Source organism: Podarcis gaigeae (assembly GCF_964106915.1).
Source record: "Podarcis gaigeae genome assembly, chromosome: 2".
NCBI lineage: Eukaryota > Metazoa > Chordata > Lepidosauria > Squamata > Lacertidae > Podarcis > Podarcis gaigeae.
The window spans coordinates 5364176-5386924 of record NC_139679.1 but is presented as its reverse complement, the minus strand read 5'-3'; the positions used below and the strand labels follow the sequence as shown (position 1 = coordinate 5386924).

At 47.6% G+C, this 22749-nt stretch overlaps 1 protein-coding gene across 3 annotated transcripts in view; it reads left to right on the top strand.

The window, feature by feature from the left end:
* Nucleotides 1-15907, top strand: part of ESYT1 (extended synaptotagmin 1) — a 58535-nt gene extending 42628 nt beyond the window's left edge. For 2 of the 3 annotated variants that reach the window (XM_083729363.1, XM_083729365.1), the window contains exons 21-31: nucleotides 35-124; nucleotides 1314-1409; nucleotides 2745-2816; nucleotides 4563-4649; nucleotides 5606-5749; nucleotides 6117-6280; nucleotides 9085-9183; nucleotides 10129-10260; nucleotides 11192-11294; nucleotides 11383-11432; nucleotides 13412-15907. In XM_083729363.1, the coding sequence (XP_083585489.1) occupies nucleotides 35-124; nucleotides 1314-1409; nucleotides 2745-2816; nucleotides 4563-4649; nucleotides 5606-5749; nucleotides 6117-6280; nucleotides 9085-9183; nucleotides 10129-10260; nucleotides 11192-11294; nucleotides 11383-11432; nucleotides 13412-13445 (1071 nt within the window). In that variant the 3' untranslated portion in view covers nucleotides 13446-15907. The other variant, XM_083729364.1, reaches the window with a different exon arrangement.
* The last annotated feature ends 6842 nt before the right edge of the window (nucleotides 15908-22749 follow it).

Sequence of the window (22749 nt, the reverse complement as noted above, 5' to 3'; positions counted from 1 at the left end):
CTGTGCTGGTCTTACCCCCTGCTCTTGGTTTCAGTGGCTCCCCCTAGAGGATGTGAAGTCGGGACGGCTCCACGTGAAGCTGGAGTGCTTGCCCCCCACGCCCAGTGCTGCTGAGCTGGAGCAGGTAATTGGAGAGAGAAGAGAGGATCATTGGGAGAACTGCCCCATGGGGGGGAGGTTGGGGTTGTTAGCCTATATGGCAGCTTAACACTACTAAAAACTACACAAGCATTAAAAGCAGAGCACAAGTCCTCCCCACAGGCTTACATACTAAGGTTAGGCTACTCCACTCTGAAAGGAGAGCTGCTTCTCAGATTGCCCGCTCTAGAGGAACTAATACTGGGCCTGAGTCCTGCTGGTTTTTCAAAGAATGCTTCACTCCCAGTGAAAGAAGGGTCAGGGCAGAATGCGTGCGCTTACCTTGGGAACATGGGGCTCCTTTCAGGGCCTTCTGAAGTGACCATGAGAGTATGCCATGTCTCGTGGTCACTTCAGAAAGCCTTGCCGGGGTGGGATCTTGCCAGTAAAGACTACACCACTGCAAGGGAACGTGGGTTTTTCTAATGTTTTAAGAGCTTGTTTTTGGCTTTAGGAAGGCCTGTTGCTTGCTTATAGCAGTTCGGGGTTATTTGAGCACAATATTCCTGCCTCACAGGGCTTCCTGGAGAGACCACGTAACGTTGCATGACCCCATAGTCACTCCAGGAAGCCCTGTCCATCTTAGCAGCAAAGAGTCCTGCAACTTGTTCAGTCCCTATGTTAAGCAGTTTTTTGAGTTTCTTGAGGGAGGTGGTTGTGCTTAAGCAAAACCATGTTTTTCTCCCAATATCCTCATAGAGGCATAAATGAAACTACTCTTTTCGGTTAGCTCAGACATTTGGAAACTGTATGTCCAGCACCAAGGATATTAGAGCTGGGAGAGGGAACATGGGGCAGCCACAGGCGGTAGGTTTTCAAAGGGTCTGCATGTCAGGCCAGAGCTGTTTTCCCTGACCTGGTGCCCTCCATATGTTTTTGGGCTACAACTCCCACCATCCTTGGCCATGCTGACAGAGGTTAATGGCAACTGGAGTCCAACAACATCTGGAAGGCACGAGGGGAAGGCCGGGTCAGAGTTACAAGAACAAGGGCAATTCATGTGACTGTTGCCGGGGATCTTCCCGCTGACAACTGCCTCTCTTTGATGCAAGAAGGCCATCTTGTGATGAATTGTTCACATGACGAGTGCAGATTACCAAACTATCATGTGACGGTCATAGTTTTGATGGATGCTGTGTCTAAGCATAGTCCTTAATGTGTTCCACTTTTCACAGGTATTGATGGTGAATAGCTTGATCCAGACACCAAAGAGCGAGGAGCTGTCATCCGCCCTGCTGTCAGTCTTCCTTGACAGGGCCACTGACCTGCCGGTGAGTGGCAGTACAGATCCCCTCTCCCTTCTGGGGCTCTGAGCTCCTTTCACAGGCCAAGAGAGCTGGGAAGCTGCCAATCACTCCTTGGACATCCTAAAGAGCTCTCTCTCCTTCAGGTCTAGCAGAGGACTAATGTGGAATATTGTATTGGACCTTAACTAAGGATCCTTAACTAAGTCCCAGCTCAGCTGCAGACTCCAGGCCTAATTATACATCCTGTTAAATGTATAATGTACAGCTTCATCTGTGGTCCCCCTTTCCCTTTTAATACTAAGCGGGGGCACCAGTGTATGTTGAGATGGTTTAAAATCACCCCCCTACAGATTGGGTGCCATCTGGAAGTATTTTCTTAGCCTAAGTCTCTTTGCTGTGCTGGTGGGGTGATTTTCACTGGGTTCATGGCTGGGAAGGGCAGGGTTTTCAGTTTATTTTGCAAATTTATAAACCACAGCTGTGAAAGCAGCATATAATAATGCAAAATTAAATGCAGCAATACAAACTTAAAGCAACGTTTCTACAATTGTGCAGTTAGACCTCCCTCTCCCTTTTGCTGCGGTCTGCACTTCATATTAAATGAAAAGCAAGCCAGGAATGGCTCTCTCAGAGGGGCAGAGCCACAGCAATGGCCTCCCAGCAGCAGCAGCACTGATGCCAGAGGAAGCAAGGTTAGGGTTGTGTGGCCCTACCAGTGAGAGTGCTGGATGGAATTGGCATGAGACCTGCACAGCCCAGACCTCTCTGCTTCCTCACTCCTCCTACCCGTCCTGGTCAGCAGCAGTGATGCTGCTGCTGGGAGGCTATTGCCACTGTTCTGTTCCACCCAGCAAACCACTCCTGGTTCTGGAGGAGGATGGAGCAAAAGGCAGTCATTTCCTTGTCTTACCTAAGCCATCCCCCCACCCCCATCCTAGCTCCAATAGAGGAAATCAGCCAGAAGGGTAGGAAATTGATTAAAATCCAGACAGGGAGCAGCAAAATAAGTCTGGGGAGCTACGAAAAACAGTCTCCTTCCATCTCCATTGTACAAATGAACAGGGAAGGCACAAGGATTTAAAAATTATGCACTGCTGTGTCACTGTCACATCAGTTTTGCCCCTCACTTGCATGCCCTTGGGAAAGCCACTTGTTTCCTCCACCTGTATGAAATCAATATATAGAGGTGCTTGACAGTCATTATGAGAATACATAAGGCATGTTCAAAAACAGAAGATAGGGCTTCCCTTTTGAGCAAATTGTTGGCCTGCGCTACGTGCTTAGACATGCTCAAAATACACGCAATGTCTACTTATAATCAAGCATTCTAGAAACTCTCAACCGTTTTCTCTTTCCCAGCTGCGGAAGGGTTCAAAACCCCCAAGTCCTTACGCCAGTCTCTCTGTCCGTGGTGTCTCCTACAAGACCAAGGTGAAGGCATGGTGGAAAACATGGTGGTTGTTTTAATAGGGAAAGGGTTGTGCTGGAGTGAGCAGTAAAGAATTACTTTGGGGCAGGATGTGGGTAGGTGGCACATGAGCAGTATAAGGAAGCTGGCAAAGAGGGTGAGGTGGAGGGTTGAGGGTGAAAAGACGAAGCCACAATATTAGAGGGCGGTGGCATAGCTGGGGTAAATGTGTGTGTGCGAATGTGTTTGTGTGCACATGTACATTCACCCTTATTTAAAGGGCAAAGGAGATCAGTTGATCTCCATTGAGTCAATTGGGTCAATTCTGTTTCCAGGGCAGCTGTCTACCAGCTCCATCTGGTACGCAGGCTGAGACCCTACCTGTCTCGCCAGAGTGGTGCATGTTCTAGTTATCTCCTACTTGGATTACGGCAATGCGATCCATGTGGGGCTACCTTTGAAGGTGACCCGGAAACTACAACTAACCCAGAATGCGACAACCAGACTGGTGACTGGGAGCGGCCGCCGAGACCATATTACACTGGTCCTTAAAGACCTTCATTGGCTCCCAGTATGTTTCCGAGCAAAATTCAAAGTGTTGGTTCTGACCTTAAAGCCCTAAACAGCCTCAGTCCAGTATACCTGAAGGAGCATCTCCACCCCCATCATTCAGCCCAGACACTGAGGGCCTTCTGGTGATTCCATCACTGCGAGAAGTGAGGTTACAGGGAACCAGGCAGAGGGCCTTCTCGGTAGTGGCGCCCGCCCTGTGGAATGCATTCCCATCAGATGTCAAAGAAATAAACAACTATCTGACTTTTAGAAGACATCTGAAGGCAGCCCTGTTTAGGGAAGTTTTTAATGTTTGAAGTTTTATTCTGTTTTTAGTGTTCTGTTAGGAGCCGCCCAGAGTGGCTGAGGAAACCCAGCCAGATGGGTGGGGTATAAATAATAAAATTATTATTATTATTATTATTATTATTATTATTATTATTATTAAACAAATAAAACTTTAAGAGCACTTGATCATTTGGGGACTTATGGTCATATATTAATGTATGGTAATGTAACAATATTTTTTTCTTTTTTTATTCTCACTTTTTTCTTTCTTTTTCCTCACTCTGTCTTTTTACAAATGAAATTCTCTTAATAAAATATTAATTTAAAAAAGAGCACTTGATCATAAATCCCAAAATGTGACGTCAGTATTTACGTGTCAATCCTCATTTTTAATCTACAAAAAAGCACTGATCACATCAGATCTTATCCTAAATTGGTAGCATAAAGATGGCAGAACTAAGGTTTGAGCATATTTTGAATTATTTTAAAATAAGAAGTATTTGGAAACCCTTACTGAGCTATAGATAGCTCTCCTTCAGTGATAGTGAAAATGAGTGTTGATAGAAATAGATAAGCCCACAGGTGGAGCAAAACACCTGAAGCATTTTTACCTGGCTGTTCAGCCAAAAAAGATTCCCAGAACAACATGTCACAAAAGTTTGGGAGGGAGGGTGAGAAAGTAAATTCAAGTACTAGTGCTTAGTTAAATTGCTTTAACAAAGGGAAAGAACAGCTTCATCAATCAACTATTCTTATGTAACTTAATCTCAAGGCAGTCATCTAAATATGGTTTGAACTAGCTTTTCCCTCCATTCTTAGTGGGATTTGTTTGATACTGTTTGGCTAACCTCAAATTGTGATATTTTCTTCCCTTTTGTATTTTCTAAATGTTGAGAGCTTTTATCACGGCCTTGTGTCTCTGCCCTCAGGTCTCCTCTCAGACTGCAGAGCCAGTGTGGAATGAAGCTTTTTCCTTCCTTATCAAGAGGCCCCATGCAGAATCTTTGGAGTTGCAGGTAGCGCTTTCTCGCTCTCCCTGCCTACCCCTCTCCCCCCCCCCCCCCCCGGACACACACACCCTGAAGTCAATCTGTCCATTCTCCTGGGGGCCACTATCTCTTCTAAAGCGAGCCGTTTAGCAAGAGTGGATTTCAGTGCTTCAGCCAAAACTCACTGGATGGAGTTACACAAACAAGTCACTATACTCTGAGCCTTAGCCCTCTTACTGGGTACTTGTAAGGATTGCTGAGATAATATAGGTGGCTTGCCCTGAACTCTGAACCAGTGGTGGCTGGTGCCCTTTGGGACTTGTAGGGCAGAAGGCAAGGGAGGCCAACAGTAGGTGGAGCCAGAGCGGATGACTGGCAGAGCCGCCCCCAATTTGTCATGAGTAAGAAGGCAGGCAGGTGGGAGCTGGCTGGGGGGAGACTGAGCTTGGTGGGGCAGTGCCCCACACTTGCTAATGGGCCAGATGCTTATCAGGAGCCTGCTTGCAGGCCAAATTTGAGAGGTGGGTGTGGCTTCATTCCATCATGTTCAAAGTGTTTTGAAGTCCTTATGTTAGGACTTCAAATACTTTGTAAGGAATGCAAGTTTTTTCTTTTGTGTTTTAGCAGCAGATCCCATGCAGGTTTGCTGCCAGGGAACCCAAGAGCATAGGGGGTATGTGCGAGCTCTTGGCAAGCCAGGACAGGGTGCAATGTCTTGCAACTTGCTTCCTTTCAGCCCTTCCCTCTCCTGTGAGCTACGTCCTTGCAGGGCAGGGCAGGGAGAAGAAGCCTTGGAGATTTTGCACATTCTCTCAACCCAGTTCCTACCAGAGGACCCTTTACCAGGCTGCCCCTTGATAGTTTCAAAGATTTCAGGGTACGAAAGGGGTTATTCCAATGCACACCACGTGTGACCCTCATCCTTCCTGCCTACTTCACCTGTGAAATTTTTATCAGTCCTCACCTGTCTGTCGTTCCCACAGGTGAAAGATGATGGGCATACCCTGGGTACCCTGTCACTCCCACTTGAGCAGCTGCTGTCAGCAGAGGGGCTTGTCCTTGACCGCTGGTTCCAACTCAACAACTCTGGTCCTGCCATCCAGGTCCTGATGCGAGTGCAGCTGGGGGTAAGTGGCGATGTGGGGGACAGCAGCTCTGAACAGTTTAACAGACGCTGACCTGCTTTCCTATGGATTATTTCCTTTTTTAAATTGTGTTTCGTATGTAACAATATGTAAAAAATTGCAACACAGAGATGTCAGGTCTGGTCTGGTTCGTCTGGGACATAATACTACCTTTTGTGCCATTGTTCTTATTTTCATAATATGTAGGGGGAACGTGAAGAGCCGGTGTTTTGCTTTATCTTCACCTATCGGGTCTCTCCAGCAAAGTTCTGGTGAAGCTGGTGTTGAGGTCCCCGTTCTTGACCACAGGATGAATCCGTACCACTGTCCGGGGAAATCACCTTCCATGTTTGTTTGCCTCGTCCCGCAGGTTCTGATCTCTCAGCACTCAGGTGTGGAGGCCCTTCATGGTGTGGCAGGAGAAGAGACTGAGGAGGGCTCTCAGAAGGGATCTGAGACGGAGCTGTACATCCGGGAGGATGGCGACTCTGGTTCCACGCAAGAGCTGCGCCAGCGCCTGCCACAGGCCAGCAGGTAAAGAAGGGCCTCCCTGTGGGGTGTGGAACCCAGCAAACAATTTGACCTTGCACAATAAAATTGAGCTCCTCAGTCCAGGGATTGTCCTCCAGGGCTTATTGGACTACAACTCCTATCATTGGCTATCCAGGCTAACAACATCAGGAGGGCCACACGTTCTCTATCCCTGCCTTAGCTCCTTGCAGAGGGTAAATACACCGCCCTTTATCTTAGTGCCTCTGCTGCAAGGATACCAGATTTTGTGATGCATCAATAAGAGAGGCTGAGGGTCATTAGATCACTTTCCTGACAGTCTTGACTCTTCCTTCCTCCACATCTGATCACCTGACTCTCACTCTCTGTCTTCTTTGCTTGGCCCCACTTTTCTTGACATGTTTGGCTGATCTGCTCTGCTGTCCCACTGGCAGGAGGGATGTTGGTGGGGGTCACAGCCTTTATAGCTGCTATTGGCCTGTCTTTGCTGATCTCACAGAGGCCTGTTTACAGGGAGGCAACTTTTGAACAAGGATGGGGAGCCCTGGCTCACAGGCTGTTGGATTTCATTCAGCCCTGCCATGCAAACTTCACAGTTGCAGCTCTTTCCTCAGCAAGAAGATCAAAGTGGAGAACAGCCCTGGCCACACACACCATGAGCCATGCTGAGCACGTGGCTCAGAGGGAAGAGGATTGCGCTGCCACAGGGTTGTCCAATGCTGCAGCTGGTAGCTGCCGGTACTTTACCCACTTCTTCATTCCTGCCAAAGCAGCTGCAAAGAGGAGGCAGTATCAGGGTAGACTGCCCACATCATGAGGCATCACCTTTTGTGTTGGCCCTGGCAGAGAGGTAGACTTGTGTTCCAAAATTTGTCTGTTCGTTGTATGCATTGTTTCACATCACCAGAAGTGGTTTGCAGAGACAATAATATACAAATATGTAATAAAAATAGATTAAAATTAAATCTATACTAAAAAGTAAGATAAAAGTAAAGGGACCCCTGACCATTAGGTCTAGTCGTGCCCGACTCTGGGGTTGCGGCGCTCATCTCGCTTTACTGGCCAAGGGAGCTGGCGTACAGCTTCCAGGTCATGTGGCCAGCAGGACTAAGCCGCTTCTGGCGAACCAGAGCAGAGCACTTTGACGTGCTTTCGAACTGCTAGGTTGGCAGGAGATATACTAAAAAGTACTCATCCACAAAAGCTACCCTACAACAGAATAAGTGCCCCTCCACAACAGCCAAAAGCCGGGTCATTACAGCTGTCCAAATGCCTGGAAGGTCTTTTCCTGGCATCAGAAGGAAGGCAAAGTCAGCGCCAGGAAAGCTTCCCTGGGGAGAACATTCCTCAAGTGGGGGCCACCACAGGAGAGGCTTGTTCTCACCCTCCGACATCTTTGGGAGATGGACTGCAGAGGAGAGCCTCAGAGGTTAATCTCTGAGCCTGAGTAAGTTTATACAGGGGAAGGTGGCACCTGAGGTGTTTGACTACCCAGCTGGGCAAGGTCCCATAGGTCCAAAGCAGTATACGATTTTGGGGATGTAAATGTTTATTGAAATTTGATGCTTTGGATAGCTCTAATGTGGGACTTGTTTTCCATCTGTTTATTGGTGTTATTTGCATCATTCTACCGTTAATACTGAGTTCCTTTTGCCTTTTTCACAGTTAAGACAGATCAAGGGTGTTTATATGTGCTACAGTCCTTGTTGTTGTTTTTTAAAAAAGGTCTATGGGAGAAAATACCAGGTGAAACTTGCATGGAGTTACTAAGAGTTAAATACAGTGGTGCCCCGCAAGATGAACGCCTCGCAAGACGGAAAACCCGCTAGACGAAAGGGTTTTCCGTTTTGGAGGCGCTTCGCAAAACGAATTTCCCTATGGGCTTGCTTCGCAAGACGAAAACGTTTTGCGAGTTCCTGCGGGTTTTTTCCCCTCCCCCCTTTTTCTAAGCAGCTATGTCGCTTATCAGCTGATCCGCTAAGCTGATAAGCCGCTAAAAGCCGCTAAACCGCTAATAGCTAAACCGCTAATAGCACTAATCCGCTAAGCTGTCAATGGGCTTGCTTCGCAAGACGAAAAAACCGCTATACGAAGAGCCTCACGGAACGGATTAATTTCGTCTTGCGAGGCACTACTGTATAGGCCTCTGTTTCCATTGGAAGTAACTTGTGGTGTGTGATTGTGTGTGGCTGTGTGTGGGTCTGGCCCTACTTGCTACTGGAATGGATCCCCCCACAGCTTTCCACCACACAGCCTTTGCCCCAAAGAAGGTTCCCCACTCCTTCTTTAGAGTCTGAATTCTGAGGGTCCAGGGTCAGCGTGTGAAATCGAAGCCAGTACACTGTGGGCTTTTGAATAACATCTTGTTGATGCAGATCGGCTGAGTGGCCTTGGAGCTTTTTGCCAGAAAGGGAACAACAACGCTTGCTGTTTATGTACGTAATATATTTAATACTTTAAAAGATGGGAGCACTTCTCTGCTCCGTGTCTTGCAGCACGGTGCTCATTTGGGCTTTGGGAACACCAGCAAGTCTGCTTCCCCCCCCCCACCCCCCTGCAGCAGTGAGAGCTGCAGGGAAGTTCTTTACCACCCTGCTTCTTCAGCCCTCCCTCACCGCTGTACCTAAGCATACTCATCGCTCATGCATTCTGCTCCCTTAGCATCTGTGGGGACAACATGGACGAGGCTTTGACCATCCCATTTCCTTCCTCCAGCTGCACGTGCTGCCCAAAAAGTGTCAAAACGTCTTGTCCTTTCCTCATCCAGCCCCATGTAGTACCACGATTCCCCTAATAATCAGCTGGGCTTGTGTCTTTCTGCCCTGCAGTAACCTGGAGCTGTCAAACTCGCCCCTGGGCCAGATGAGCCTCACTGTCTGGTACAACATGGATGCCCGCAAACTCATTGTCATCATACACGCCTGCAGGTAAGGGCTGGAGGGGGGCTTGATTTGGGAGGAGTGGGACAAAGAGGTGGCTTTGGCATGAGCCCCCCCCCCACAAAAAAAGAGGTTTTCTTAACTGCACATGGAAAATGGGTACATTCTCAGCCATCTTGCTGGATTTTGTGCTACCACCCAAAGAGGGTTTTTACTTTATGTATGCTTTGACTCTTGGCTTCTACACCAAGTGGCAGTAAAAAAAAAAGGGCTCTCCCAGGTGACCTGGTTATTGAAAACTCATCCCAATTCATTTGCAGAGAGATCAGACAATATTGGTTACTTAACGGGCATTCATTCTGATCTAGTTGCAAAGATGTTATGTAGATGCTGCTGCATCAAAACAAGCATTATCCCACAATTTCCAGAACATTTCCCCCTCACTTTCCTTATTGCTAAAAGTCTGATCTTTAGGGAAGTGGGCTTGCTGCACAAGAGCTCCAGATCAGCTATAATTGTGCAACCTGAATTTGCTGGTACATGGTTGGAATAATAATTAATAAAAGACAGCCCAACGTGATTGCTATAGTTAGCATAGAGTTGTATCTAATCCCTACTCAGAAGAGACCCATTTCAATGGATTGACATGACTAACTTCAGTGTGTCTACTCTGAGAAAGGACCAGGATTGGGTACAACCCCTAGAGAGGATTTCATTTCCATGCTGATTTGATTGTTGCATCAGAACAAACATTTCTGCCTGCCAGATGGAACAATCTCCCTTCTCCTCTCCCCACACTGTTCTGGGGATTCTATGGACCCTGACCCCCAACTGACTGAGAGGAGGGGAAAAGTCCTGCTGAACCAGCTCCCACTTGCCCAAATACTTCGTTGAATCTGGCCCAATATGTGTCATTAGGTTCTTCAAATCCCTCCTTCCATTTGATTTAGGGGCACTGAATGTTCCTAATAACCCTCTCTGCCTTCATTTCAGAAACCTTAAGTCAGGTACCAAGGATACACCCGACCCCTATGTCTCGCTGATCCTACTGCCTGACAAATCCCGTGTCACCAAGAGAAAGACAACCGTGCGGAAGAAGACCCACAATCCTGAGTTCAATGAGAAGTAAGGGAGGGTGCCATTGTGTGAGGGTGGGTGGGTGGGTGTCTAAAAGGGTCGCCAGCTCCGGGGAACTGGAGCTGCCTCTAGCTTGTAGTGAACAATCAGGCTGTTTGGAGAGGACCAGAGGGTGGCGACACAAGAATGGGCCTTTTCTGCAGTGGGATGCTCTCCCCAAGGAAGTTCGGCTGGTGTTTTCATTATATAGCTTTAGGAACTAGGTGAAAATGTTCATTTTCAACCAGGCCTTTGGCTGATTAACATTTTATGTCCTTTTAAATGTGTGTGTGGGGGGGAGTTTGTTTTGTTCTGTGTTTTTATTTTTATGCTGTGAACTGCTCTGAGATATCTAGATGAAGAGCAGTATACAAATTTTAATAAAAATAATTTCAACATCACTACATGAAAATAATAACTGCGGGGTCGCCATTACCAAGCTCTATCCATGACATCAGATAATTTTATTTTGGGTTACTTAACTCAGTACTAACTATTACAGTGGTACCTCTGGTTACGTACTTAATTCGTTCTGGAGGTCCGTTCTTAACCTGAAACTGTTCTTAACCTGAAGCACCACTTTAGCTAATGGGGCCTCCCACTGCTGCTGAGCTGCTGCCACACAATTTCTGTTCTCATCCTGAAGCAAAGTTCTTAACCCAAGGTACTATTTCTGGGTTAGCAGAGTCTGTAACCTGAAGCGTATGTAACCCGAGGTACCACTGTACTCCCTGCTTCCCTACTTGCAGTCACTAACATAGATTAGATTCCCTGCTCCAGCCCTATGTATGCATTCGTACCAAGTGTGTTTTGTTGGTGGGAGGGTTGGGATTCACAGCTTTACCATTAAGTAACTTGTATGTTGGCCAAAAAGGGGAATTAAAATTTGTGGGGTAATCTATGTGAAACAGGCCTTGATACTCGCTTGCCCTTTCCACAGGTTTGAATGGGATCTGACGCTGGACGATGCCCAGCGGAGGAAGCTGGAGGCCTATATCAAAAACAGTGTGTCTTTCATGTCCCGAGGGGAGCCGATAGGAAAGGTATGGACCTCAGGAGGAGCTGCCGTTTCAGGCTCCTCATTGGAGAGGAGCCGGCATGTGACTGCTTCTCTGTGCTTTCCCCTCCCAGGTGCACATCGACCTCTCGCAGAAGGACCTGTCGCAGGGCGCTCCCCAGTGGTGAGTACAGCGGGAGGGACAGTTGCCCCATAGCGTCACCAGTATCACTGGGCAGGCAGAGGAGGTCTTGCTACCTGGGGCGTCGTTTTCATACGTCATGCAAAACGTATTTGAAGGAGGGATCCTCTCATTCTTGGGACTAGGGGAGGAAAACAGATGGTTCCGTATGCCATGCCACTGAGGATGGACCTGGGTAGAGCATGAGACTCTTAATCTCAGGGTTGTGGGTTCAAGCTCCACATTGGGAAAAGATTCCTGCCTTGCAGGAGGTTCAACTATAAGACCCTTGTGGTGCCATTCAACTCTACAATTCTGTGAGTCTAGATTCTAAAATTTAGTCTCTTGTCCCTTATTGACTGGGACGCGGGTGACGCTGTGGGTTAAACCTCAGAGCCTAGGACTTGCCAATCAGAAGGTCAGCGATTCGAATCCCCGCAACGGGGTGAGCTCCCTTTGCTCAGTCCCTGCTCCTGCCAACCTAGCAGTTCGAAAGCACGTCAAAGCGCAAGTAGATAAATAGGTACCACTCCGGCAGGAAGGTAAATGGCGTTTCCGTGCACTGCTCTGGTTCGCCAGAAGCGGCTTAGTCATGCTGGCCACATGACCCAGAAGCTGTATGCCGGCTCCCTCAGCCAGTAAAGCAAGATGAGTGCCTCAACCCCAGGGTCGGTCATGACTGGACCTAATGGTCAGGGGCCCCTTTACCTTTTTACCCAGTGAAATAATCATGCAATAGCTAAAAGAGGTCCTGAAGAGGTCTGGAATTCATGGGGGGGGGGGGACAGTAATGGTGGCCTCATGAGCGAAAGGAACCAGAATACTGAACAAAAATGTGCAGAGCTATTATGGATTAGACCCTAGTCCTGGAGGCACTGTCCACTATTTTCCTTTTTCCTCACCCCCCCTATCCCTTTCCCTTACACCCCACCTTGAATGTGGCTCTTTCGTAAAACTCTCTCCTGAACTTGGAGCTAGGCTGCAAGTACATATACAATCATTCATAAAAATTCAGAGAATCATAGAGTTGTAGAGTTGGAAGAGACACTGAGAGTCATTTAGTCCAACTTCCCTGCAGTGGAGAAATCTCACCTAAATCATGCATGACAGATGGCCATCCAACCTCTGCTTAAAAACCTCCAAGGAAGGGAGTCCACAATCTCCCGAGGAAGTCTGTTCCACTGTCAAACAGCTCTTACCCTCAGAAAGGTCTTCCTGGTGTCAGAATTTCCTTCCTTGTAAATTGAATCCATTTGTGAACACCCAGATCAACTAACAAGCATAAAAATAAGCCCACAGATGCTGAGATCTCTAGAGTAAAGCCACAGTTGTCACAAAATCACATTGAACATTAATTCTGTGGTTGGAACAGAGTGATACAAATTGGATGACCACCCAGGGTGGCAAGCTGGGACATCCCATAGCTGTCAACTTTTCCCTTTTTTAAGGGAAATTCCCTTATTCTGAATAGGATTCCTCACAAGAAAAGGGAAAAGTTGACAGCTATGGGACATCCTGATTCACTCTCTCCCTGTGTAGGGGACAAGAGGGGGGCCCAGCAGCTTGCACACAACCATCTAGCAGTATGGGGGCATTTCTTCTGGTGGGCATGTTGGAAGAAGGAGGGTAGCGGGAAGATGTGGAACATGAGATGCTGTACCAAATTCCCTCAGACTTCCTAGTGAATTTCCCACAGTCATAATTAGGCATTCTTGAGAATCCTTTGTGTATTACAAGCGGAACAGATGCTGCCTAGCCTATTGACATGTAAATCCAAGGAATGTGAGTTCCCATGGTTCTTTTTAGGGTGCATCCAGTGACTTACAAATACCAGGATTTACATCCTCCTGCCTCCCCCAAAGTGGTATGAGATGTGGTTTCCCTTATTGTAGTGATTTGGAGGGTTTCAGAGTGCCTTAACAGCCTGGGAACCTTTCCTTTGAGGTGATTTCATGCCAGCAAAGGCTCTCCTTATTTTGCAGGTACGATTTGAAAGATGACAAAACCAGCTCCTAATCTCCACGGTGCCTCCTGTCTTGAAACTTCACCATCCAGGGAGTTGAAGAGCTGGCATTGACACTGCTACCACCGTCACCTTTCGCTGGAGGATCCCAAGCTCACCCGCCTGCTGGACGGACTCTTCAGTTGTATCTGTTTTTTAAGCAATCATAGTGTTGTGTTCTTAGAATCTTCTTTTTTCACCGAGAAGTGACTCCTGGGTGGGTTTTTGAGGCGGTGAGGGATTCGCACCCTGCATTCACCCTGTGTGCTTCTCTCAACACTGCATACCACATGCTGCCTTTTTTTTCATTGACCAAAGAAGTGGACCTTTTTCATCCTTCTGTTGAGGATGAAGTTCCTTTCAGGCTCTACAGATGCTGTAGGCTGACGCTTTCTCAGCAGCCACTGGAGAAGAAGCTAAAAGGGCCAGGAGCGAAGGGAGCCTGGGGCGAGGGGGTGAGCTAGAGAAGTACTAGGAGCTCCGCAGGGAGGGACCAGATATTTCCCCAAAATAACACTTGGGCAAATAACCTCCTTTGGAACAAAGGGTTCCACACCAGATCTTTTATCTAGAAAGGGAACATTCTGCAACAACCCTCGTCCTAGGCTTGTTTGGCTGGGAAAAGCAACTTGAATTCAGTTGTCCTGCTAATACACTTTTCAAATGGCGTTCAGTCGTTTTGAGTGACAGGAATTGAGGGGTGGAGAGCGCAGTGCCCAAGCCATTTTTATTTGCCTTTTTTATCATTCTTTCCCCATGAAGGGGAGTCCATGGCTGTGGCCTCTGTGCATTTAGCTGATGCCTGTCAAGTGTCGTGGTGTGTCCTGCCCTGACTCTGTGCAGACCCACAACCTCCTGGTAGCAGTTCGCGCTAACCTCGCCAAACATCACCTGCTCTTTCTGATTCTGGCTCCTTTAAACTGAATCAGTTTGTTTTTGGCTTCTTGTCCCACCCAGCATTGTGCTGATGGTCCAAATGGACAGACAGCTTTCTTGCAGTATTGTTATTTGTGCCACTCACGTTGCTGTTTTAGAAAACGAATGTTGTTTGGTGCCTTCTTGCACTCCAGTCCTGGAATCGGTGTGTGGAGTGTCAAACCTCCTCCACCCCAACCTCCTGCACCAAGTTCTAGGTCCGTGTGTATTCTGTAGCAGGAAATTCATATTCCGTGCTCCAAATCAGATTTACAGATATGCAGAATTTATCTACCTGTACACAGAATTAACTTGCAATATTTGCATTTTCTGACTGACTTTGAAAATATATTTGCAAGGAAGGATAGGCATGAAGGCTTTGGGGAGGGAGAGGAGATTTGCTTCAAGAAGCAAAAGGACACAGAGGGTACATCTCTCGACATACACAGTATGCATGATTTTAAGGTTTCCTCTGCTAGCATGAAATTTTTAGAGCTGAGCTTTTAGGACCATGGCACACATGAAGACTAAAGGGCCCTTAGACACCCCCTCCTTTTTCAGAGTGATAAAACACTGCTTGCAAATTTCAGTGCTGTCCTACTATAGTGCTGGGGAAATGGCTTGATTGCTCTTTTACAAAACAGACCCCAATGGCTGGGCCTCCATTTACTCTTTGCCTTTCCCGTATCCCCAGGCTACTCTCGCTTGAGCTGGGCTTGGCGGAGGCCCCTTCCAGGGGCTTGTGGGCAGCATGAACTTCCCCTCATGGAGCTCTTCAGCAGCTGCACTTGGGGTTGTTGTTGTTGTTTGCTTTTGTGGAGGTTTGTTGTCTGCGGTGTTGCTATGAGAAAGAATCAAACCGCTTTGGCGATTTTTAAAAAATCCACATGGCTAAGCCCACAGGAAGCTAAATCTTGATAGATGCCTCACAGTGGCTAGATTTATTCCGCCTTCGCAGACCCTGTAATCTGGGCCAGGTGGGCAGGATCATTGTGGCAGAGCAGCTAGGCGGCAGGGCAGGCTCTAGCCTCTCCAAAATATGGAGGGAGGGGGAGCACAGTATTTGCTGCTCTGTCTGAGGCTCCACTGCTGAGCAATCTTGCCTCTTTGCTCGCCTTTTTCCTACTGTTCCTTCGCTTCACAGCTGGGAGCTGCCAACATGGAACTCTCAAGTCCAGTCCTAGCCCCCAATTCCTTTCCACACATGTGCACTCGCTCTTCCGTCTCTGAAGAAGCCAAAACCATTAACTGTGGTCTATTTATGAAGAGTTTTTTAAAGTGCTTGTTTCTACGCGTATGACCGTAGCGAATGTGTCTGACACAGCGAAAGCACCTCCTTGTTGAATCTGCGCTGCTCCCCCCCCCCAAGAGCACGTTGAAAGATTTGGGGTTGGGGGGTGCCTAGTGTGCCTGCAAAGAGCTCAATCACTTGCTGCCTTCCATGCCAAATCAAAGCTCCCGAAAGCACGGCTTCACTGCACGAGTGTGTTTCTGGCACCTGTGCCTCTTGTAGCAGCCACTGTAATTTGTTGTAGCAAATAAAGAGAGGAGGAATCTGTGACTCTGCTTTAGTTTTTATTTACTCTGCTGCTGCTCCCGCCGCCGCCATGACCCCAAGCATTCCCAAACAAAAGCTTGGTAGGAAAATTGATTTTATGCATGCAATCAGTTTGAGGTCCTGCAATTTCAGTGCTCAGAGTGTGCCTTCAAGATTTGAGAGTTTGCATGCACATTAGGACAATGAGGTCCAAAGAGCTACTGACAACATTATTCGCATTTTGAAGCGCCACATGCTTACCCAGGGTATTTTGGGGGGTGCGCTACCTCCTTGTGATGATGTCTTAAAATCTCTTCAGGCTGGTTCTTACACAAGACCCCCCCCCACCCTGTGTGCATCCCACACAGCTTGCGTAGGCATCTAATGCCATTCTAGGTAGCTTTTCAGTGTGGAGCTGGAATCAGAGGACCAACTGCACACTGAAAGCGTGTTAGGCAGCAAGTAGGGTGAGGCTTGACCTGCCACTACCAATACTGCTGTGCCTCTCCTGCAACCCCACCTGAAGCATACCGCTTGATATTAAAAATTCACTATTTTAAATAACAAAACTGGCACAGTAGAGCTGATTCCATCTGCAGCCTTCACAACTGCTGCACATTGTTCAGGATGAGTTATTGCGGTTCTACAAATAAATTCTCTTTGGTCCAAATGGCTTGAAAAAACACCATGACCTCTTGCTAAATTTCAAACTTTTTTTGTTGATATTGAGCTTGTGCCACTCTCATCGTGTTTTATAGCCAATAAAACACAAAGCTCACTTCTCCAGATCACCTGCCTTCACACCTGAAGCTTGCAGTATCCGACTCTCCATTCTGAGAGTGAGACTAGCATGGCACCATCAAATCAAATTTTGCATGGGTGAAGTTGGTTCTGAATTGTGGAGGAACAGGGCCAGAGACACTGAAGCTACAATTGCTGCGCTTTCTTAAACATGTTTCAGTAATTTAACTGTGTTACAAGTTAATTTGCCCATTTGTCCCACACTTGGGGAACAATCTGGACTTTTAAATATATATATTTGATACAGTTCAAAATAGTATGTAACCATTTCCCTGTGGGAACAGTATGTCTGCGCTTTAGCAAGCTGGGAGTGTGACAAGCCCTCGGATGTAGGGCATAGCAGATAACACATGCATTCTTTTCTGCTGGCGTGAAGTCAAAGCAGGTGACTTGATTCATGTTCTGGAAGGAAAGAAGAGGACTGCCCTTCAAAGAGACAGACAGACATACCCCACTACTCCCGGACCATTACTTTACCCCTGAGGAATCACCACCATTTCTCATGTCCACTCTCAAGGTCAGCTTCTCCAGGATAAAAGGCATCCCATCACTTAACTACCGTATGTTCTGGGGTATAAGACGACTTTTGAACCCCGGGAAATCTTCTCCAGAGTCAGGGGTCATCTTATATGCTGGGTATGGTTGTGGCAGGTGGTGGCGGCAGGCACGAGAGAGTTAACCCGTGTGGCGACGGCAGCGCGGGAGGCAGACCGGCAGCGGCTGCAGGCTCGAGAGAGGCGGCAGCCGGGGTGGGAAGAGGCTGCCTCTAGTTGGCTGCAGGCGGGGGTAGTCTTATAGAGCGAGTATATCCCAAACACTATATTTTAATAGGAAAAGTTGGGGGGTCATCTTATACGCCAGAATATACAGTAGTAGCCAAGCGCCATCTCTTGGAATCTGCTTCTGTTTCCAGCCTTGAGCTACAATATCATTTGCGCGGTTCTGTGCTCCTGCAGTCATCAAAATTGAGTGGCAAAAAGGAACAGGGTTCCCACCCCCAGTATGGATAAGGGTGTGTTTGTACCTGCAGCTCTGGCAAGGCAGCTTTTCATCTGGGGTCACTTCCAGACAAAGCATTTACTGAGCAAGCAAGTTTTTTTCCACAGATTTGAGTGGAGGTTACGCAACATCACCATCAAACAGTAATTATCTCACACTTTCCATTTTCCAGTCACTTTTCTTACCCCAAAATACCATTTGCTGTTCTCTTTAAAAGTGGATCTGTTGTGCAAAAGTGACACACACATGTATGTATGTATGTATGTATGTATGTATGTATGTCAGCCAATCCATGACTTGTTTTTAGCTGACTTGCCTCAAATTCACCAGCATTTTAAAAGCCACCTGCTGTTTTGAGTTTTATGGTGGTAGTTCTGTTCCCTAAACCAATGTTTTTCCTAGTCTCCTATGTCTCCTTTCCCTTCCTCAGCAGGCAAGGCCAGCTCTAGAAGGTGTTATGGGCAGGCACTTGCCTGGGGTCCAAATTCAACAAAGGATCCACGCTCCAAACACTATTGCTATTCTCATTTTGCGTGGAGCAACCAGTGTGAGCAACGGGATCAGAAGCCACCAGTTTGCAGGCCCTCCTTCTTTTTAGCCCAACAATCCTGAAGCCAGATGCAACCCACTAAGGGAGGGAGGGGTATTTCCCGGGCCTCTGCAGAGCAGCACTGCCATTGTCTTTGTCACCTGTCAAAGAACCCTGCTAGGATCTTAGCCAGCCTAAAGGATGACGATAATTAGCATGCATGCCCGCAAACAAACACACAAATCTGATTAAAGGGAAGGCGGTGGAGAGATGTCTGCACCAGCCTAAAACCTCCTCTAATAAAGTTGTTTCTGGAATGTGTGGAGGAGGTAGTTTTGGCAGGACAACTGGAGCCATCAATCAAGTCCTCCTTAGCACTCCGGCAGGAGATTTGCCTTGTGCTTCTCAGCTGCCCTGTCACTCCTCATCTCTTTTGTTAGCGGCTATAGGATAATGTGTCCATTCTGGAGTGGGCACCTGGGAGTTGCAAAGGGCATTCCCCAAGCCTCTTGATTTGGACAGAAAATCAACACATTTGTGGGGACTTAATGGCTTCTTTCAGACAGTGCTGGCTTCTAGTTGTTTCTGAGCACCAAGCACAGGCAGCTACATCTGGGGTGGCGCAGCTATACATGCACGAGGCGCAGCTCAGGGTGGCATTTCGGAGGCCTTCTCCCTTGGCAACTCCTCAGGTTCCCCTGCTTTTTTGGCAATGGGCTGCATTTGCTCTTAATACAATAGCAATTGTTTAAACAAGTTTCTGCTATTCCGAACACTTCAGCTGGCTTATCACAACATCCTTACAAACGGCCTGTGCAATAGGTCACTACAATCATTCCTCTATTACAGATTGTGTTGTGTGTGTTAGCATGGCTGAAACGAAGAACAGTGGCTTTCTAAGGCCACTGTGAAACCAGTGAAAGAATGGCAAAAATGAGATGGAAGCAGGGACTCCCTGGTCAACAGCTTAGCCCTCTTGCCACCACTACCATGTACTGCATGCACCTGGGCTTGTCCCATTTTAAGTTACAGTAAAGGTAAAGGTAAAGGGACCCCTGACCATTAGATCCAGTCGTGGATGACTCTGGGGTTGTTGCGCTCATCTCGCTTTACTGGACAAGGGAGCCGGCGTACAGCTTCCGGGTCATGTGGCCAGCATGACTAAGCTGCTTCTGGTGAACCAGAGCAGTGCATGGAAACGCCATTTACCTTCCCGCCGGAGCGGTACCTATTTATCTACTTGCACTTTGACATGCTTTCGAACTGATTAGGTGGGCAGGAGCAGGGACTGAACAACGGGAGCTCACCCCGTTGCAGGGATTCGAACCACCAAACTTCTGGTCGGCAAGCCCTAGGCTCAGTGGTTTAGACCACAGCGCCACCCACGTCCCTAAGTTACAGTAGGAGCAGCTAATGCTCAAGGCTGGGTCTTCTCCCTGCTAAAACTAAAATGCATATCCAGCCCCAAGAAAAACTAAATTATACAACCTCCATTTATTCGGCATTTTTTAAACCATTTATTTCTAAATTTGCTCCGGCTTTTCTAGTCAATGAGGGGCAGGGGGAGCTTTTCTGTGTGGGTGCATTAGCCCCACCCACAATCACTAGATCTCTTGTTAAGACATCTCTCCTGCATCAGCAAACATTACTCAAGCACAGTTCCAAGTGCATCTTCACCACTATAATGGCTAGAAACTTTCTTTATTTAAATGGATAGAGAGAGCTGGATTCTGCAGCCACCTACCGTATTCTGCAGTTTCCCTAAACTGATGTGGAACTGCAAGCCTACAGGTAGTTCTGCCAGCAATCTGTTTCTCCTAAGGATAACCTTACCACCAAAGTCCTAGGAGTAAAGCGAGTCAGTTGCCAAGGTAGGTGTCTGCTGTGTGGCAACATTTTTTTTAAAATCCCAGAATCAACTAAGGAGGAGCCTAGATGGCCTCAATCTCCCCAAATGCCTGCCCCTGTGCTTTTGCCACTTCCTGCAAGCACCTCCGGGAGAGGGGATGTGGTATCTGCTTACGTCCAGTGGATTAAACAAAACGATGAGAACAAAAGTAAATTAACAAACTGAGATGAGAGCCTGCTTTGAAGTTGGCCTTTAGTATCACCCTAAGGACAGAACCAGGACACGGGTGGCGCTGTGGGTTAAACCACAGAGCCTAGGACTTGCTGATCAGAAGGTCAGCGGTTCGAATCCCCGCGGCGGGGTGAGCTCCCGTTGCTCAGTCCCAGCTCCTGCCAATCTAGCAGTTCAAAAGCATGCCAGTGCAAGTAGATAAATAGGTACCACTCTGGCGGGAAGGTAAACGGTGTTTCCGTGCACTGCTCTGGTTCACCAGAAGCGGCTTAGTCATGCTGGCCACATGACCCGGAAGCTATACGGTGGCTCCCTCGGCCAATAAAGCGAAATGAGTGCTGCAACCCCAGAGTCGGCCACGACTGGACCTAATGATCAGGGGTCCCTTTACCTTTAAGGACAGAACCACAGAAGAAATATTGAGCCTGATAGCTCAATACATGAGCACTGTGCTGCATCATAGCTGCTCATTCTCCCCCCCCCCAGCAAAATCCTTGCCAGCTCTGTCAGACCTTTGTATGGGCCACATTAATGATCTTCTATGCATGCTGTTGATATGTATAGAGGATCACTCACATGGCCCATACCACCTGAATGCAAAAGATGTAAGGATTTGTCTTCTTTGACATAATTTGTTTTGGATCTATCAATAATAGAAACCTGCATTCCAACCCCTATTTCTACTGAGGCCACAACAGATGGGGGGGGGGGGGAACGACGACATCTGTATAGACATACAGTGGTACCTCGGGTTAAGAACTTAATTCGTTCCGGAGGTCCATTCTTAACCTGAAACTGTTCTTAACCTGAAGCACCACTTTAGCTAATGGGGCCTCCCGCTGCTGCTGCACCGCGTGATTTCTGTTCTCATCCTGAAGCAAAGTTCTTAACCTGAGGTACTATTTCTGGGTTAGCGGAGCCTGTAACCTGAAGCGTCTGTAACCCGAGGTACCACTGTAGTATGAAAAAGTTTCCATGACTCCTTCCAGTACAAGCCCTTCAGAATCAAGAATCTCTACTTAGACCCAAATGGCTTTTGCCTGGCTACCACAACAGAAGAATGAGAAGACAACAAGCGCTCACGGGTGCAGAACCATCTTAAATAACAACCAACAGTGGTTGTCCATCCTGTTTCATTGGATGAGGCAAAACATGAAGGTGTCACCAGTGCATGAGCTCTGTGTCATGCTCCCTCACCAAAGCATAGCTTATCAGGGTTGCACAGCTGTGGCTTCTGTGTTCCAGAAAGATCTCCTTGCACTTGTTGTCGAAGGGTGCGCATCAGGGGGGTGAAGACAAACCGTTGGAGAATCACAGCACCTGCTGTGGCTGCAGACACCAGTAACTCGCAACTGCTGCCTCCCATGTTGTTTTTGCTGCGCTAGCAGCACGGAAGTGACTTCCCAGCAGAGCAAGATGTTTGGCACCAGCTGGGCTGCAGGAGTTGCCGGAAGGAGGTATGCAAGGCACCATCCCACTGTTTTAGGGATTCCACTCTGGATTTGTGTAGAGTTTATTCCCTAGCCCAGTGATGGCAAACCTTTTAGAGACCGAGTGCCCAAACTGCAACCCAAAAACCCAACACGGCAATTTAACCTGTACTGTATATCTCACTTTTTCTGTGCCTTTCACGTTTCTTCTTTATGACTGCTGTTGTAATAAATAAGGTAAAGGTAAAGGTACCCCTGCCCGTACGGGCCAGTCGTGTCTGACTCTAGGGTTGTGCGCCCATCTCACTTAAGAGGCTGGGGGCCAGCGCTGTCCAGAGACACTTCCGGGTCACGTGGCCAGCGTGACAAAGCTGCTCTGGCGAACCGGCACCAGAGCAGCATACGGAAACACCGTTTACCTTCCAGCTATAAAGCGGCACCTATTTATCTACTTGCACTTAAGGGTGCTTTCGAACTGCTAGGTGGGCAGGAGCTGGGACCGAACGACGGGAGCTCACCCCGCCGCGGGGATTCAAACCGCCGACCATGCGATCGGCAAGTCCTAGGCGCTGAGGTTTTACCCACAGCGCCACCCGCGTCCCTAATAAATAATCTTGTAATAAATAATCCTTCATAAAAGTTATTGCATTACATTCTTCATTAAATTATCTTTCCATTGATATATAATTTTATGGTATAACTCAGTGCTTTTTTTCTTTAAAAAATGTTTCAGAGCCTATGACAACCCGTATAACTCCACCCTCTTACTAACTATCCTGACCTTAAGTATTAATTATAATTATTGTATGTGCCAATGATGCCCTTCATGCGGAAGTGAAACTGGTAGGTGCTTGCCCCAAGCTGCTCAAACTCTAAAATTGCAACAGCAAGGGAGGGAGGAAGAGAAAACAGAGGAAGGGGAGAGTCATGGCCAGAAACGGATGCATGTACACAAAGGGAGATACATTTGCTGCCAGGAATTTGGGGCACTTTCAGACTGTCACTATTTTGGGGTGGAATGCAATCG